The sequence below is a fragment of the Lingula anatina genome, chromosome 9, assembly GCF_051362555.1.
Source record: "Lingula anatina isolate TDL-2025a chromosome 9, LinAna3.0, whole genome shotgun sequence".
In the NCBI taxonomy this organism is placed as follows: Eukaryota; Metazoa; Brachiopoda; class Lingulata; order Lingulida; family Lingulidae; genus Lingula; species Lingula anatina.
In genome coordinates this window covers 3297180-3315467 of record NC_141775.1, presented here as the reverse complement: position 1 = coordinate 3315467, position 18288 = coordinate 3297180, and the positions used below count along the sequence as shown (strand labels likewise).

The 18288-nt window shown below is 37.9% G+C and overlaps 3 protein-coding genes across 5 annotated transcripts; all 3 read right to left on the bottom strand.

Moving 5' to 3' along the window:
* Positions 1–550: 550 nt before the first annotated feature.
* LOC106174860 (uncharacterized) lies at positions 551–3729 on the bottom strand. The gene has a single exon (XM_013556586.2). It carries the CDS (start codon positions 2994–2996, stop codon positions 1017–1019), a length of 1980 nt encoding a protein of 659 aa, XP_013412040.2. The 5' UTR covers positions 2997–3729; the 3' UTR covers positions 551–1016.
* A 1880-nt stretch (positions 3730–5609) lies between these two features.
* LOC147759791 (uncharacterized) lies at positions 5610–8308 on the bottom strand. Of its 2 annotated transcripts, XM_086995708.1 has the most exons (4): positions 7802–8308; positions 7286–7341; positions 6730–6877; positions 5610–6003 (listed from the first exon to the last, which is right to left on the bottom strand). In XM_086995708.1, exons 1-4 carry the CDS (start codon positions 7979–7981, stop codon positions 5815–5817), a joined length of 573 nt encoding a protein of 190 aa, XP_086851834.1. In that variant the 5' UTR covers positions 7982–8308; the 3' UTR covers positions 5610–5814. The 2 variants fall into 2 exon arrangements, with proteins under 2 accessions (XP_086851834.1, XP_086851835.1); XM_086995709.1 differs by lacking the exon at positions 7286–7341 and having other exon boundaries at positions 7802–7947.
* A 165-nt stretch (positions 8309–8473) lies between these two features.
* On the bottom strand, positions 8474–18195 carry LOC106174921 (cyclin-dependent kinase 11B-like). 2 transcript variants are annotated; one of them, XM_086995706.1, is made up of 16 exons: positions 17931–18195; positions 17388–17577; positions 16957–17072; positions 16498–16672; positions 15982–16115; positions 15568–15708; positions 14455–14739; positions 13817–14077; positions 13381–13502; positions 13025–13130; positions 12638–12759; positions 12253–12360; positions 10753–10869; positions 10292–10440; positions 9767–9953; positions 8474–9429 (listed from the first exon to the last, which is right to left on the bottom strand). In XM_086995706.1, exons 2-16 carry the CDS (start codon positions 17558–17560, stop codon positions 9343–9345), a joined length of 2283 nt encoding a protein of 760 aa, XP_086851832.1. In that variant the 5' UTR covers positions 17561–17577; positions 17931–18195; the 3' UTR covers positions 8474–9342. The 2 variants fall into 2 exon arrangements, with proteins under 2 accessions (XP_086851832.1, XP_086851833.1); XM_086995707.1 differs by lacking the exons at positions 8474–9429; positions 9767–9953; positions 10292–10440; positions 10753–10869 and adding an exon at positions 11854–11895.
* Positions 18196–18288: the final 93 nt, after the last annotated feature.

Here is an 18288-nt window from a genome sequence, read left to right as displayed (position 1 = left end):
TCGATAGTAGTGGTAATTAAATTTTAACTTAGTGCATAGAAAAGTGCAATGATATTCACATTATTTGAAAATGTAGTGCTATTTCAATGAAAGTAGCCTTTTCAAAGATGTCATTTCTTCTGTTTTATTTATTTATTTCTTGACTAATTTCAGTCGTCAGTGCACGCAAGAGACAAGGGAGTGGAGAAGTATCATTTCAGTAATACTGATTATGTGACAAACGCAATATACTTATTGACTGGAATGCTGTAGTCCTAGATCTAGAGAAAGTCGGTGTGGAAGGCCCTTACTCACCATGTTAAGATTCCAGTTGTAAAGAGGTTGCCAGCAAAATGTGCACGTACATGTGTACTAGTACTAACTGGTTACCTATGTTTTTTTATCACACGGTTGTGCCAAAAAGAATAAGAGTCAACCAAAAGAACCTTTATATTGTCTTTCATTTGGACCTGCAAAATACTTACGATAACACAACAAAAGAAAGTATTTCAAGATTTCAATTTATTTTTGATTATCTAAAAACCTGCACCATCATCTGCAGTGGGGGTGAGGGGGGGGGGGTCAGAGGTGTCCTGACACCCCCTCCTTTGGTTTCTGAAAAACACACACACACACACCAGTAGTCCCTTCTTGAAATTAAAATTTTAACTAGCTGAATCATAGTTGTCAACCGTACCAAATAGCCCTCCAAAACACCCAAAATTTCGGAGTCCCTTCAGCCCCGAACCCCACCCCAAGGGTTCGGGGGCCCGCTGAAGCTCCCCACCCTGTCATTCCTAAAATAAAACTGGATTCCCCCCTTCAAATAATCCTGGATCTGCCCCTGATCTATGATAATCTTGCTTGGCACCTTGCCCAGTGAACAAAACGGTTGCCAGCCACACCGGCACAAATTAAATAGCTTTTTAAGTTTTAATTTCTCGAGATCATTTTAAGGTAATTGAATTCAAGACATCTTCACTTAGTTAGTATGGCGCGTAATGAAGAATGTCTTGAGTATCTGCGCTTACCGCGTCTCAGTTTTTCTGCTTTTTGCAGTAACAGTAAGGTCGGAGATGTGGGAAAGCCCTCATTACGCAGTGTGGTTGCTTGCCATACTTGTTTATTCTACTGATGGAGCTGTCACTGCATTTGAAGGTTTTTCCGTCTGGCATTTGGTATACCGTAGCCTCGAAACGCCCAAGTCCTGGGTGTGTTTCTATGGTAACTTGATAGAACGTGCCATTTTCGATCGAGAAGACTGTCTCATTTATGGAATATTTAGGCACTCGACCGTCATAATCAGAAGCCATTAAATAGGTCAATACTTTCGCATTATCTGGAGACATTTTTATGGCTGAAATCACTCGTTCTACTCTTAGGCGTTCGCATTCGTCCTTCTTCTCTATGGTCATTTTGTTTATTGTTGACAAAACCTCACTAGTAGCTTTAGTGACATCCGAGTGACTAATGGTTATATTTTCCCATTTTTGACACGCGCACCAATGAGGCTCTATCCCCGCATCAGCGCATGTCCGTTGAAGAGGAATCTCTTTAAAAAGACTGATGCCGCGTTTTAGTTTCCCTTTCTCAGTCTCTGAGTGCTTATTATAATTCAACATGTCCATAAAAGTGGCGTGTATATCAAACGGGGATGTCAGGCGCTTCGCATTGATAAGAAAATTTCTATAAGCCTCGGGATAAAGCTTTCGAAATTTCATAGGAAAACGAAATGAAAAGAAGGGCAAGCGTTCTTCCAGCTTTCCTTGAAAAGTCTCTCGCAAAATTCCAAAGCGAGCACCGTGATCTGCCATTAAAATAAGCACAGTTGTATCAAGATGACCATCTTTTTTGAGGTTCTTAAGAAATTCAGCAAGTTCTTCATCGGCGTTCTGAATTTTTGTGTCATGTCTATAATGACTATATTCACCGTGAAAACTAAAAATAAATTTGGGGTTGTCCCGGTACATCAAAATAGCTTCTTTGATCCAGTTTAACTGGTTTTGGTGGCTGGACACGGAACCAAGGCAAAATCTCTGGAACATCTTCGATACTTCATTTTTTCTCAAGTAGAACACACGCATGTTGTGGTCTGTAGGTGTTTCATTAAACCCAAGCAATCTGTAATGAAAAGCCCCAAGGTTGGGTTCATCCTCAGCCCACTGAGTGATAAAGCCATGCTTTTTGTAATCCTTCCAGACAAATGGGAATCCCTCAACAGACACAGCGCCGGGTTTCCCGCGCCTGGATTCCGGAAGCTCCTCTTCAGTGAGACCCGTAAGAATAGGGAAAAGCGCGTGTGTGGTACCGTCACCAACTATGTTGTATCCTTCTAAAACAGTCCCATTCAGGTTCTTGGTGAAGTACTGATAAGTCTTTGGCAGGCTGCGCATCCAAGATAGACGAGAAACGCTATCGTAGCCTATCATCAGAAGATTAAAACCCATGGCGTTGCGCCCGCTTGGCGTGCTATTGGCACGTGCGAAAAGAGAAGCGTTGTACGCTATCCCAGACACTAAGTTTGTGTAATTCTCTCCTGTGGTTGGAGAGGTACAATGTACTTCAGAAAAATCAAACTTTAACGGATCTCCATCAACGAAGTCTGTTTTACTTCCCAAGCGCACAGTGTAGTCATCAATATCCCGTAGTATTGGAACATACGAGCAACTTATCTTGCCCTGGCTCTCGCAAGCTTCTCGAGAAATGCGATATTTTCCATTTTCGACGTAAACCCAGTTCGGGCGTGCATCCCGGTTACATCGCACTGTATCTACTTTCTTCCTAAACGCCATGATTTCAGGAGGGAAGAGTTTAAGATCAGGCGGAACACAATCTGGCACGTCAGGTTTATTGGAGGACGCCTTGGCAATAGGCCGGTTTTTTGACTCGTCAAATTGCCAATTTATACTGATATAAACAGCAGTAAATAGTATTGTCACACATATGTAAATAGAAAACGTCCTTGATAATGCCGTTGGTTTTCTGTAAGGCACTAGGTAGAAAACTGTGGACTTCATGTCAACACCAGGAAATATGCCAACAGCTGCGTGATTATTTTATTTTGTTTGATAATTTCCAGCGGCCTTTTCAAAGGTAAACGTGAGGTTTCAGAGATTGCTAAGACAGTGACTAGTTGACCCGTTTCTCCCAAAGGGGAATGTTGTGACGTTATCGTTGTCTTTTTGTGGAGGAAGTAAATTGCTCACCTTTGTCAGAATGTCTTCACGGAAATAAACCATACCCTGTTTGCTCGATCAAATAAGAATGTCTCTTTGCCTCTTCCCAAGAAAATATGCCTCAATGCCTCATATTAACATCCAGATGAGATGTTCTGGTTTCCTGTCCCCAGTACTTTTCTGTCCCAATTTTTGGATAGTTCGTCTGCTATACCTATAAGTGCCAGTGGATGCTATAAATCCAAGATATCAATAGGATGGAGCCTTTGTAATATCAAACTGTCTGACTTGGTTATATACATATAGTGTATATGACCGCAAGGGTCAGGGATCATGACCTCAAGGGTATCCAGGCTGCCATTGAACTTAGGCTATATGGTTACACACGTGTCCGTGTCTGGCAGGCTCTGCTGATGATTCATAAAATCGTAGCTATTGATCCAATGAATCTACGTTATATATCGATTAATGATGCTTATTCAATTCTTCGGTGAAAGAGCGCATCCTGATTTAAGATCAGATGGCACCGTCTTCCTACGTGGAATGTACACGTATTACGTTAAGGTCACAATCACCTACATATGTGTCGACGTGCTCTGAACGTTAAGGCCAGGCAAGATTGATAAGTTGGTTTACAACTGGAGATTCTCTGAAAACAGGTTCGGCAGACGTTTCTTTTTTTTTTAATGATAAATGATGCTTATAGAAAGCAGGATCAGTAGCACTTTTAGTAACTCTATAGCCCTTAAAATATCAACATGCATTTAAAAATTAAACAAACAATTTTTTTTAATTAAAATACTAGGTACACGAAAATGTGTTTAAAATCGAAGACGCACGAACGCACATTCAAAAAGCGGGTAGGTGAAACACCATTTGCAACATGAAAATGGGGCTAAGATTTATAAACTCTGAAATACAGCAGCTAGCAAATATTATTTGATTTCTGGTGAAAAGAAACCCACGAATTATCAGAAAGGGTTTTTTTCTATGAACGATAGATATTAAACCTCAATTTTGTTTCAATTGTAAAGAGTGAGGTGATAAAATTTTTGATAAAAATCGATTTCTTTAGGGTCGGTCGTGCTCGTTAACCAATTTATCAATTTTGCCTTGCCTCAATCTGATTTTTATTGTATCATTAACTCACTTCTTAGACGCCCTCATAAGTGCCCGACGTTTTGCTGTCTTTAATGAATAAATTATAATATCTGCGTTGAAGTAATCGTAAATCGTATGAATGTTTACCAAAACATATGAACGGATATGAATAGTTGAAACTGTGTCATTTTTACCCGAAACCAATTCTACAACTTCTCACTGCCACTATACTGTAATTCCCCTTGTATTCCCAAAGCACACACGGAACAGGGGCGGATTCAGAGATATTTTCTGACAGTCTTCCAAATTATCTTTGTTGATCCATTCTTTATTTTTGACTGTCTTCCTACAGAAAAACTAGATACCCGTTAATGTAAACTTGAAAATCTGACCGTCATCCGGAAGACCCAGAAGACGGCCTAAATCCGCCCCTGCGGAAAAAAGTGATCCATAAACATACCAACTTACTTCGGCCCCAATTTTAAGCGTGCATTGAAAAGCTCACCAAACCGGGTCTACATGTAAGAAAGCTCAGCACATGCGCCATATTGTATAAGCTCATTTGAGACAAAGAAAGTCAAGATATGTATATTGTGGCTACTCGGTCAGTCTGTGCCATAAAATTTTCTAACTGGCCAACCAGTTTTCAATTATTGTTGACAGGTGTGCGACTGGTAAACTTAACCTTGAATGTGGTCTTTAACACCCCATTTGCATAGATTAGATCGACCTAACTCCCTGGGGGTTCACGCTAAATAGCTGTCAGCCGGACGGACACGAAAGTTAATTACCCCCTCACAGCTTGTAGTAGGCGGGACGGACATTTAAGTCGGATTATCTGAAAGTAATCTAGTGAGACTCCCCGCGGGGATAGATCGATCTAAAATCTATGGGAATAGAGCCTAAGAGGTCGCAGATACCGTACTGCAACCTTGTTGCAACCGGCGTGACGTACAGGAGTGGTAGTCCTACGAAATGGAAGTCCGGGGTCCCATATGCTTAGTACAGGTTAGGGTTAGTAGGAGTATTGGGGTACGATTTTACTGTTAGTATATGGGACGGATGTCAACTGTACAAAGTAATGGGGACCACGGTTCCTAGCGGACTACCACTCCTGTCACACTGTTTTGAGAGTGATTGTCTATCAAAATATGCCAAAGCTTCTAATTTAGCTTGCAAAGTGATTGCAAGCGACCGCCAGATTTTGTGGTTGTTAAAAGCTTGCCAAAAGATTGAAAGCGCATTGTAACCCAGGCTTTAGGGACATAAATACTTTCAAAAGTGTATAGTTTAGGCAAAAATAAATAATTAAATAAATACATAAATAAATAAACAAACAAACAACAGCAAACAGCAAGTACAATGCTTAGATTATTATTTTGTCTGTTTTTCTTCACATTTGCAATCTGTATGCTGTATTAATTTGTAAATCAACACTGTCTTTATTTTTCATGATAGAAATTAAACGAACATCATTTCTTTTTTGTTTCCACTGTCATTTTGACGTATATACCTAAAACAAAATTTTAATACTATCGAACAAAAATATACTGTAAAGTCACTCATAGTTGCTCTCGGAGACTGCTGGGCGACGCGCACGTTTGCGCGGAATTTTCAGCGATTTCCGGACGGAGCCGAAGTATCCCGAAGGCTCCGGTATCTCCCCGTCTTCACTCGCCATGAATTCACCTCCCGTTGCATTTAGTGTGCAGAGTGCCTCGTACAGTTCTTGATTTTTGCGCACAGTCTGTGAACGAATAAAGCAACACGGGTGATTATATGATGTAAGGAGCAAATTTCAGTCACAATGTGAGCTACTTCCAAGATATGTACATGTAGGCCTACTTTCATTGATGTCTTTGTGTACGCTGCTTATATCGTCAAACGTTTCGTGAATTTCAGCCTTGATAATAATAATAATTATAATACATAAACATGAAGTACTCGTTCAACAATTCAATATAAATTTACATTTTCAAGCTAACCAGAAGACAATGATCACTAATTAGCCGCAGTAAACATTTACAAATGAATTAATTTGGGAAAGGAAAATTGTCTTTGTGACGAGTATGGTAGGCTGGGAGTGGACGTCTTGGGTTCTAACTAGTCCGCGGATCAAATATGGTGCGACCCACCCGAAAGCATGTCGAGATTTAATAGATCTGCCCCTGCTAGGACGGCGCACGTGGAAGGTCAAGTGTGCACCATATTTGACCCTCGGACTAACTAGAATCAACTGGTTGTGAACACGACTAAAACTATTGGAAAATAGACTCAGGCGACAATTACTAGCGGACCACACTTCTGTTACAGGTGTTATGACGACAGATCACGATGTAACACGAAATGACCAGTAAGGACTTTACACCACACGTGTTAAACCTACGACCTAAGTACATGGCAACGTGCGCCCTCGTTCACGAGAACGCCACTGCAAACAGCGCTTTAAGAGTGAATTAAAAGTGCTTCTCACTGGTTCTGAGGCCCAGTTCTCATCCTGCACGCGCTCGTACTCTTCTCTGATCTTTTTCAGCTCGTCACGCCAAGCCTTGAGTCTCTCTCGTCTCTCCGTGACTGGGGAGAGACACGTGGCGGGGGGTTGGTTTAGAGTGGTTGAAGAACTGTTGAAAATTAAAAAAATAAAAAATAAAGATAGAGACTACTGTACATTTCAGTATGGTTAAATTCGGTGGTGAATGGTGCTTGTCCTATTTGTCTGGCACATTATTTTGAGCGAGTCATAACACTTCGCCAAATATACATGTAGATGCAAACACGCGCGCATTCATGTAATTTGGCCATGAGCAAATGAATAATCTCCCATTAGACAAAACGCAAGACCGAAAGACTTTTACATTCACAATTATTTACCTTTAAGTTAACTGACAAAACAACCAACTAAAAAGAACAATAGAACCATCTAGAACAATATAAATAAACGTTTAACGTAAAATTACTCAGCAATTAGATATAGCCATCTTCAAAAAAGGATTCTTTTCTACATTTTTTTTTTTCATTTTTGAGCCCACCTTTTCTCCTGGGAATTATACTTTTGAGCACATTTCTTCTGCGATAAATGTGGCACCTGTAATCATTACGTGATGGTGTCAGTGTTGAGTCCGTGCACGTAAATGAAAGAGTTTCTGAGAAACGTGCTTTTTACTAGATAGAATGAGGACAGAACAGTATTATATGGGATCTCGTTAATTTGATTTATATTTACTTTCGGTCCAATGATAATAAAGAATTAATAGATAATAGAATAGTACACAAAACTTTCAATAAATATCTTTTTGTTTGCCAGTGGCTTGCAATGTAACGAGTCATAATTCAGTGTAATCATTCAAAAGTGCACTTCTGTATCAATCTAAATGTGCAAATTTGCAGAGTTTTCTATCAATTTTACCTACATGAGTAGAACTTAGAAAAAAAGTAAGACCTGAATCGCATTTTTATTTCCGAGTAACATTGAGCAAAATTATACATAAATCTGTATCATGAAAAGGTCACTGTTAGCAAACAAAGTTAAAAAAATGAACTATTACCTTATGATTGGTTGCATCCTCGTTGCACAGTATCGGAGTAAGAGAGGTCACAAATACTGGGGTTTGGTTTCTGCCGCGGCGATGTCTCCGATTTACTCGTGTTTTTATATGTGCCACAGCCTGGCTGGCTCTAACACGGGCCTGTCTCACGGCGCTTCTTATCGATTCACATAGAGACATTGCAAAATAAATAAATAAAATTATATAAAAATAAAATCAATGAGAGGAAACGAACCCCCACGTCGCTTCCTGTGAATAACAAATCTTGTAGCTAACGTTGTGCATTTCGTCACAGAACACATCACGCGCATGCTGACGTCACTTTACACTATGACGACACAATCATTTCTGCGCGGCTGTCCCTTATCTCGTTGCTATGCCTTGTTTTGTTTTTTTCGGACTTTTCAGGACCATTGTGCAATCGGATGGGTAAATAATGTCATTTACATTTTTATTTGCTAAAACGTATATCAATATTTCAGTCCACATTTCCAAATGAAATTTTAAAGGCATCCAGATGTTATCAGTTTTAATTTTAACTCCTCAGTATAGGAAAGGTTTAATTTAAAGTGCTCAAATGCAACAATCGGAGATATTGCAACTTAGACATTAATATCCTCCTTGTTCTGCTTCAAATAACTTGTCTAATTAAGCAGCAAAAGGAAAAACAGGTTCAATTTAAATTAATTTATTGAAATATAAATTTGTTTTCAATATGGAAATACAAATGTTACGATACTAAAAATGTCGTAATTTCTTACAATTTACTCATTTCCTGTTAAAAAAAAAATACCATCTGATGGAACCTGCTGATAACAAAAAGAGGAAGAAAAAAAATCTTTTCCCCTATCCATTTTTGCTCACAGGATGCATTTATTTTATATTTGCAATAAGCTGACGGCAAACTGTGCTGCTCGTCTTTTAGCAACAATATATGAGCCGCGACCTTAAAACATTTCAGTCTGAACCTCGACAATTATGAAGCAGAATGTTAAATGTCATTGTCAAATGTCATAACTGAGTCACTTTAACTTGTCGCTAGGTTACAATTACAAATTCTCTTCTGAGTGCATTTATCTAAAACTTGAAGGTCAAATCCTGGGCCCCTGAAGAAGGATTTACTAGGAGGTCGATTCATGAGCCTTGGACCATTAAACATGTGTATCAGACTACAGACTTCCTATCCCATGAGCCTTGAACTTCCAGCTTAATCTTTGACACAAAGACATGGTCTAGCATTTTCTGTTAAATCACGAGTCTCTCAAATTCTAGATTAAATCCCAGGCCTCAGGTCTTTAGAATTCTAGACTAAATCCCTGGTAGTGTCTTCAGAAATTCAGACTAAATCCTGGGCCTTCAGTCTTTATCATTTCAGACTAAGTCTGGGGCTTTGGGTCTCAAGAAATTTTAGACTAAATCCTTGGCTTTGAGACTTAAGAACTTTAGACTAAATACTTGGCTTTGAGTCTTAAAAAAATTTTAGATTAAATCCTTGGCTTTGAGTCTCTAGAATTTAAGACTAAATCCTTGGCTATGAATCTTTAGAATTTTAGACTAAATCCTGGACCCTGAGCTGAGGCACCTTTGGTAGCATGTGTGAACTGGAACCCTGTATCGTCATCATCTCCCTGGTTGACAAGAAAAAAATTAAAAAAATTAAAATATAAAAATTACATAAATAAATAAATATTCAATCAGTTAAATAAAATGGCCTCTTAACAAGTTGTTTAAATAGTTGCATCAAGTTTAAACCTAAAATAGTTGCTCACTACTGAAAAATTCTGTTTTTCTGGTTTCATAAAAAATTTCTTGGATGTGTGCACGTGTCCATGAGAGTGCTGTAACACTATTCCTGATAGGGTAAGATGTGTGCATGTGATCATGTAACCTTGGTAACAAAGACGTAAGCCAAGGAACCCACTCAAGTTATTTTCAAACTAGGACCTGAAAGCTATGTAAACTCACAAGTAGGTCATAGGCTTTGCCACCAGATGGCGGCTTGGGCGTGTTTCCATGGCGACGTGGTTGCTCACTCTTGGCTGGCCATGTTGGAAACATCGAAGGGTCCACAGGCTGGGGAGACTCCTGAAAGAACTCGTGCTTCAACGCCTCCTCCGCTGTGATCCTCTTCTTTGGGTCATACGCCAGGAATCTACCGAGAACAAAAAAGTAATGGGGTTAAAAAAAACACTGCACTTTTTTTTCCGGGAACTCCCAAGTTAGAATATAATATTACTCAAACCCACAGACAAAATAATATTAATAAATAAATAAATAAATAAAGATCTACAAACCTAATTTCTATAAACCCATTTCAGTTCATTATAATCAGTTTTTTTTTGAGTCACTTTTTTAATGGATGTGGAGCCAACTAGCAAACTTTTCATGATAATCTGAACTCATTTTTCAAAGTGAGATCTTTCTCATTCTTTTCAACAACAAAGTCAAGTTGCTTATATTCAACAATTTACAACCTTGACCTTGACCTACTTGTTGAGAAGATGAAAACCAGTCTCTGAGAGATAACTCCCAAATCTGTTTTTTATTGAGTTGAATGGGTAGTTGGCAAAGGTGTATTTCTTCCAGTGAGGTAGTTCTGTCACACCTTCCCATACTCTCTCATTTGGAGTGCCAAGATCCTGAAAAACAAGCAAATCAATCAAACTATCAATTATTCATCTATATGTACTTTTTATATACCCAGGTTTTTGGTTTAAAAATGTAAATCAGCCATAGATTATGTATAAACATATTCATGATGACACACACATGCATGTACACACACATGCAGGCAGACATACATACATAATTGTATAGAAAAATCTCTAAATAGTCTAGGGTACAACCTCTCTAAAGTTACTCACAATTCTCTGTAATAATTAAACAACAGTTTCAAACAGAACACTTATTTTATTGAAATGTGTTATTTCAATAAAATCCCTCAACTTTACCTTGAATATCCTCTGCAGTTCATCAGTTTCAGACTTCCCAGGAAAAATGGGTTTCATTGTCAGCAACTCCCCAAATATACAACCAACTGACCACATATCTATAGGAGTGGAATATTGCTGGAAATATAAAATGTTAACAAAGAATATACAACCAACCGACCACATGTCTATGGGAGTGGAATATTGCTGGAAATATAAAATATTAACAAAGAATATACAACCAAATGACCACATATCTATGGGAGTGGAATATTGCTGGAAATATAAAATATTAACAAAGAATATACAACCAAATGACCACATATCTATGGGAGTGGAATATTGCTGGAAATATAAAATATTAACAAAGAATATACAACCAAATGACCACATATCTATGGGAGTGGAATATTGCTGGAAATATAAAATATTAACAAAGAATATACAACCAAATGACCACATATCTATGGGAGTGGAATATTGCTGGAAATATAAAATATTAACAAAGAATATACAACCAAACGACCACATATCTATGGGAGTGGAATATTGCTGGAAATATAAAATATTAACAAAGAACATAAAACCAAACGACCACATATCTATGGGAGTGGAATATGGCTGGAAATATAAAATATTAACAAAGAACATAAACCAAACCACCACATATCTATGGGAGTGGAATTGCTGGAAATATAAAATATTAACAAAGAATATACAACCAAATGATCACATATCTATGGGAGTGGAATATTGCTGGAAATATAAAATATTAACAAAGAACATAAAACCAAACGACCACATATCTATGGGAGTGGAATATGGCTGGAAATATAAAATATTAACAAAGAACATAAACCAAACCACCACATATCTATGGGAGTGGAATTGCTGGAAATATAAAATATTAACAAAGAATATACAACCAAATGATCACATATCTATGGGAGTGGAATATTGCTGGAAATATAAAATATTAACAAAGAACATAAAACCAAACGACCACATATCTATGGGAGTGGAATATGGCTGGAAATATAAAATATTAACAAAGAACATAAACCAAACCACCACATATCTATGGGAGTGGAATTGCTGGAAATATAAAATATTAACAAAGAATATACAACCAAATGATCACATATCTATGGGAGTGGAATATTGCTGGAAATATAAAATATTTACAAAGTACAACAGCCTATTTCCGTATGGACATTGAATACTACTGTAAAGAGCAAATATTAGCAAAGAATATACAGCTAACTGAATACATCTCTATGGGTGAGGAATACTGCTGTAAATTTATGATAAACTACATTAAATTATCTGACTTATAAATTCGAAAATTTTAAAATCAGGAATGTAACAGTAACAGCCTCATACACACCTTACAATTCTAAGCAGTAATTACAGACAACAATACAGTAACGTCTCCTAAACAGCGACAATATTAACCCAAGCAGAAGATCTGGACAGCAATCCCACAACCTGACAATAGCAATAACAACATCATATACACACCTTAATTCCAAGCAGAAGCTCTGGAGCGCGATACCACAATGTGACAACAACACTAGTATATGCCCTGAGGGGAGAACCATACTCCCGCGCCAATCCGAAATCACCAATCTGGAAATAGAATTTCCAAATAAGAAATAGCTGATATTTTCTAAACTTTAAGTTACGGTCAATCATTTAATTCAAGCTCCTACCAAAATTATACATTTTAAAATAATTTAAGCGCTAACACTAGGGTGCTATTGAACAACATACGCCTATGCCAGCAAAGAATGTTTTCCCTAGCATAGGCCTGATATATGCAGTTTATAAATTAAGTTAACCATATGGGGAAATAGTGGAGAATAGTCTAAAATAACAAATATTTGGACTTGTCTATAAAGTTTACCTTTAGGATCCCTTTGTGACTCAGCAAAAGGTTTGAGGTTTTTAGGTCTCTATGGATAATCCAGTTGTCATGGAGATGAGACACACCCCTTAGCAACTGAAGCATCAAAGTTTTCACCTCTCCTGTAACATTGAGAATCAGTGTTCAAAGAAGAAGTATAGTCATGATTATTATCATTCTAATTTTCATGAAATTAACTTCAGCACATGACCAAAACTAGCTCTCTTGGTCAAATCTTGTTCAAATAAATAGGGTTTGAACATAAAATAATCTATAAAATCAAATTTTATAATTATCTCTTTAACATGTATTGAGCTGGTTCCATAAAGGTTCATTCAATATCGATTAGAGCCATGTACAAACAAGTAATTGATAAATGAATCTCACCCATGATAAACGGCTGTTTCATGGACTCCATCAGACTCTTCAAGTCATGCTCCACATAATCCATCACAATATAGATCTTGTCCATGTTACTTCCAACAACAATTTCCTGCAAAAATTATTATTTCCTTACTACAGATAACCATTTCACATAATCAGATATTATGCTGTATTTTTCACTTTCAAACTGATACTGATATTGTACCACCAGTGGGAGTGAGCCGCAGCGCATTTAAGTTGAAGGGAAAGTATTGGTGTATGTGTGTGAGAGTTGTAAAGTAGGCTTCGGCAAAGGTGAGAGTTACAGTTATTATATTCATGTGTTATACTGTACAGGAACAATGGTGTAGCGGACTTACCCTAACTGTGACTATGTTCATATGTTGCGCCTTCAAAATGGTGTTAATCTCTCTTATCGAGGTAATGGGGAATCCTTCCTTTTCTTTCTCCATCTTTAACCTCTTCAGTGCTACAATTTCATCTGGAAAAAAAAAAAAAACAATTTTTTATAGGTACTGCAATACATAGGGATCATATTATGGGGTACTCAGGAATTTTGATCAATCTCCTACTTTTGAAGAATCTACCCTTGAATACCAAATTGTGTTTCAAACTAAAAAAAAATGATGTTTTAAAATCCACTTTTTTCTTTAACTTTATGAAATTTCAGCAGCAGTTCCAACCATCAAGGAATCTATATTGCGTTACAAACTCAAAACACCCTGGATACGTTTTTAAATCCACTTTTTTCTTCAATTAAACAAAATTTCCTCAATAAAGTTAAATTCAGTGTACCTTTTTTCTTATCCCTGGCCCTGTACACCACCCCGTAGGTTCCCTCCTCTATCCTGTTTAGACAGTGAAATTCCTCCACACTGCGACAGCCTTGGATCGCGGGATAATAGGACGGGAGCTCCTTTTTTAGTTCCACGGGGGACTGAGGTGGGGTGTCGTCAAGGACCCCTTCGGCATACGCTGCCTCCGATGGCTCAGGGACTGACTCAGTCTCACTCTCTTCTGGAGAGGACTGGTCATCGAATTTAGAGCGTACTTTTTCTGAAATGAACAAAGAGGAGACATTGTACTTTTTCAAACTATCAACTCAGATAGTGCCAACTTTCATCAAGGCAAAAAGTAAATTTTCTTTTTCAAATCACATTTGTTTTTCTTTACTTATTAACATTTCAAATTTCATATTTCTTTTTTAAAAATCGTGAAACACATACTGCATTTGACAATGCTGATAGAAAATTACACAAGAAAGGTGACAAACCGAAAAATGAATTAGTATTCAAATGAATTTGCAAAAATTAACTGATATTCAAATAAATTAAGTAAGTATACTTTCTTAAATTTGACCAAAATTTCATCAAATACTGCAACCAGAGAAAAATTCTATTCCAGTGTTTGACAATAATGTTAGATATGCACACCTGGCTTAGGTTTCTGTTCCTCCTCCTCCTCCTCCTCTGCTGAGTCACTGTCTTCAGATTCTCCACTGCTGCTACTACCAGACTCGGACTCCGACTCACCGCTCCCACTCTCCTCTGCCACTTGTTGCTCCTCTGCCTCGCTTTCACTTTGCTCCGTGGCCTCTTTTTCAGACTCTTCGCTAGATTCTGGAGACTGCCTGTCATTTGTCACTTCTTGTGTTTCCATTGCCTCCTCAGCGTGCTCAGGGGTGACCTCTGGTGGCAGGATTGGGGACGGTCGTTTTTCTGGAATGTGAAGCCAACTTTGTAATTTTTTACCCTTAATCTTTTAACATACAGAAAACAAATTAGATTTAGAAGCAGTTACGTGTCTTTAAAAATCATCTAAGGCATAAGTTGATAATCTAAATTCATAGATGGTTCTTAATTGAACGAAATTCTACATAAGGTGTTAAGGTACCCTACAGTGTGCTGCTATACATTTTAAGGTATTTACATATATAGTATATGAAATACTGTTTCTAAAGTCTATGTAATTTGTAATAAACCTTGTAACCCCACACAACTTTAAACATAAATTATTGCCATATTTTTTTTAAGTTCACAACTGGGCTGTTTTTCAATAAGGGTAACTCTGTAAGATAAATTTTAACACATTAAGGTGAGGCTCTACACCTAAAAATTGGGATTTTTGGACCTAGCTGAGACACCTCAAAATGTTTACCAAATGTCTGGGTATGATGAAAAATATTAAAATTAACAATTTTTAAAGCTCATTATCATATGCAAATTAGGTTAATTATGCAAATTAGGCTAATTATTTATTTTAAGTCGTTTTCTGCAAAAATAAAAAAACAGAATTAAAAAAGGTATTATGGTTTTTGAGATATAATGATTTTAATTTTTCCCCAAAAATACGCATAATTAGCCTAATTTGCATAATTAACCTAATTTGCATATTTTAAAATTGTTAATTTTAATATTTTTCATCATACCCAGACATTTGGTAAACATTTTGAGGTGTCTCAGCTAGGTCCAAAATTCCCAATTTTTAGGTGTAGAGTCTCACATTAAGGGTGTTGAAAGAGCTAAGGCACACTTCAGTATACCCACCCTCTTCCCTCGTGTTCCCGCGCTGGTTACTACCCCGCGTGCGACTGTCCTCTCTGTCCTGTCTGTCTGTGTGTCTGCTGCGACTGCGGTCAGGGCGTGATTTGTCTGACCTCCTCTCTTCTCGTCTGCGCTCACTTGAATCTGAAATAAATTGACAGGGTACTTACAATTCTTTTCATTAAGGTGTTGAATGAAACATGGAGCTGGGTGCAATAAGCTGGGAGAGAACGCTTTATCCAAATTCCCTACATACTTTAATCTGAATGAGATAATGCAAAATACAAATACCACTTCTTTTTTCCTAAGTTGTCTTCTGTTTGATTAAAAATTTCTGGAAATTTGGATAAAAATCATGTTGTCACTGACCGAGGTCAGAAACACAAAGCTTTATATATATATATATACAAAAGTAACCTTCGCCTGCTTTTCTTGACCGTGGCTCCCCCTTTCTGTGCCTGCGTTCTAGATCTCGCTCTCTCTCCCTGGCCATCCTCTCCTTCATGTCACGTTCACGTCGCTTTTCTCGCTCCATGTTTTCCAACCTCTCCCTGGGGGTACAAAGAGAAAACTGCATTTTAATGAATAAAACTTTTTTTTTTGAAAACTTTGTATTTTTTTTTAATGTGTCTGACGATTACAGATAAGAGAGTTTGAGGGCCAAATCTAAGTAAGTTTATGCAATTAATGTCAAATGATAATGTTGACTTAATGACAGAACTAATTAAACTATGTATTCTTGTTTCCAAATTGACAAATGAACACATATAAGGTTGAAATCTTGTCATCATTTCTCAAAACAGACATTATCATTATTACAGAATTGTAAATAATAGTCCCTACTGTATTTGATATATATAAACAATTAAGTTATCTATTAAGTTTTTTTCCCAAAAATTAATTCCTAATTATGTATATCATCCACCGACTGACCTTTCCCGTTTAGACTCCTCCCTCCTGATATTTTCCTCTTTGATCCTCATGCGTTCCCTCTCTCTCTGGTCCGGGCCTTTCTCCTGCCTCTGCTCCCGTCCTCTTTCCCCTCGTTCCTTCTCTCCCTCCCTGCCTCTCTCTCCACGCTCCTTCTCTCCCTCTCTGCCTCTCTTTCCTTGAAGAAGCAAGAAATATACATTGTTTCACCAAAAGATAAAAACATAGGAAAATATATGAACAAAAATAAAAAACTAAATGACAAAGTAAATCAAACTGAAAAATTTCAAATTAAATAAATATGGTAAAAAGACTGAAAATTGGCTTTCAATATTTCTGTTAACATATGGCAAATCCTTTTGCAGTCTCATTAAGAGAAACAGGGCGAAAACTGTTCTAGCTCTGAAGTAATGTAGTCTGCCTCTGTCTTCTCTTTGCTTTACTATATTTATGTTTACTTACTGTAGTCCTTGCCCCTGTCTCTGTCTTCTCTGTGTTTACGTTTATGTTTGTGTTTTTCTTTCTTGCCTGCCTGAGACTGTGGGGGTTTGATGTCAAGAGATTCCTGCTCCTCGTGTCTGAAAAGTAATGGAAAATGCTTCAGTATTTTACATTACCTTCTCTTTTAAAATTGTTATCACTTGGGTATTTGAAATACATGTTGCTACATCTGTCTTTCTTTTCTTTTTTTTCTTTATCTCACTCACTCTCCTTTACTTGTCCTTTAGTCATTCTTCTTACCCTCATTCCTGAAAGCTTTTTTCTCTCTTTTCCTATATTTCTCTCTCTCTCACACACACACACGCGCACTCACATTCCCCCCTCAATCTCTAATATTCTCTGCCCTTCTTCAACCATCACTCACTCCCCACTTATTATTTTTCACTCCGTACCTCTCCTCCTTCTCTACACTTCCCTCCTTCCTTGTATCTTCCCTGTCGCTGCCAGCAGAGGCTGAGGAATGCTGGGAAATGGCAGACTCCTCATCCTGTATCACCACACGCCTGTTAGGACTGTTGTCTGGGGACGCTGACAACTCTCCTTGCTCCTGCTCTGAGTCAGACATTTTATGTCAGAGAATGCCTGAAAGCATAATTACTTCATCAATGGCAGGTCCAACTACTAGTAAATGGGGTAACGGGAAAAGGGGTGCGGGTTGGGGGGCAGTTGCCACACTTTTGGCTCACAAGCTGTGGGTAAGATCTTGTACCCCTCTTCCTTCCTGGGCGCATTATGAGATGTGGATAATAGCCTCAAGAGTTTGAAACAATGGGTGGAATGATACGAAAAACATTTTCACGTAAGGCCGAAAACTGAGGCAAGAAGAGTTAGAGAGGGTACAGCTATACCCCACTCCTTAGCATTTAAACTATCCAGCCCCACCCCCCAAATAAGGTATAACAAAAGCATACATATTTGGACTTGATATTACTCACCCGTTGTAATAACCCCAACAAAAGCACTACAACAGTTCCTCTTTCAACAAGAAGCCGGTCGTTATTAGTTTCACGAGTGTTCAACAACCCAGCTGTAAGTTACATGTATGCCTGGGTACCTCCAATACCCAAGGGTACGAGTCTTTTTCTCAAAATATCTAGATGTCGTCATACACGACTTGGCAGTATTGTATGTATCATTTCAACCAACTTAACAACAGGTGCGTGTTACAGTCGTTGCAATATGGCCACCTCCACTGGCGTGAAAAAGTGGATAGATGGCGCTGTTCATAATGAGGAGGGCGGTATTTCTATTTCTTATAATCACTCACCTTAGTGATTTCTGCATTGTGAAATC

Excerpts from the sequence above, each read along its gene's own strand:
- LOC106174860 (XM_013556586.2), bottom strand. The coding sequence starts at position 2,996 with ATGAAGTCCACAGTTTTCTACCTAGTGCCTTACAGAAAACCAACGGCA.
- LOC147759791 (XM_086995708.1), bottom strand. The coding sequence starts at position 7,981 with ATGTCTCTATGTGAATCGATAAGAAGCGCCGTGAGACAGGCCCGTGTT. Across the intron at positions 7,342-7,801 it reads AGGATGCAACCAATCATAAG|GTGCCACATTTATCGCAGAA; the intron begins GTAATAGTTCAT and ends TAATGATTACAG. Across the intron at positions 6,878-7,285 it reads TATAATTCCCAGGAGAAAAG|TTCTTCAACCACTCTAAACC; the intron begins GTGGGCTCAAAA and ends AATTTTCAACAG.
- LOC106174921 (XM_086995706.1), bottom strand. The coding sequence starts at position 17,560 with ATGTCTGACTCAGAGCAGGAGCAAGGAGAGTTGTCAGCGTCCCCAGAC. Across the intron at positions 12,361-12,637 it reads GTCACAAAGGGATCCTAAAG|ATTGGTGATTTCGGATTGGC; the intron begins GTAAACTTTATA and ends TTCTATTTCCAG. Across the intron at positions 9,954-10,291 it reads GGTTTTCATCTTCTCAACAA|ATTCCTGGCGTATGACCCAA; the intron begins GTAGGTCAAGGT and ends TGTTCTCGGTAG.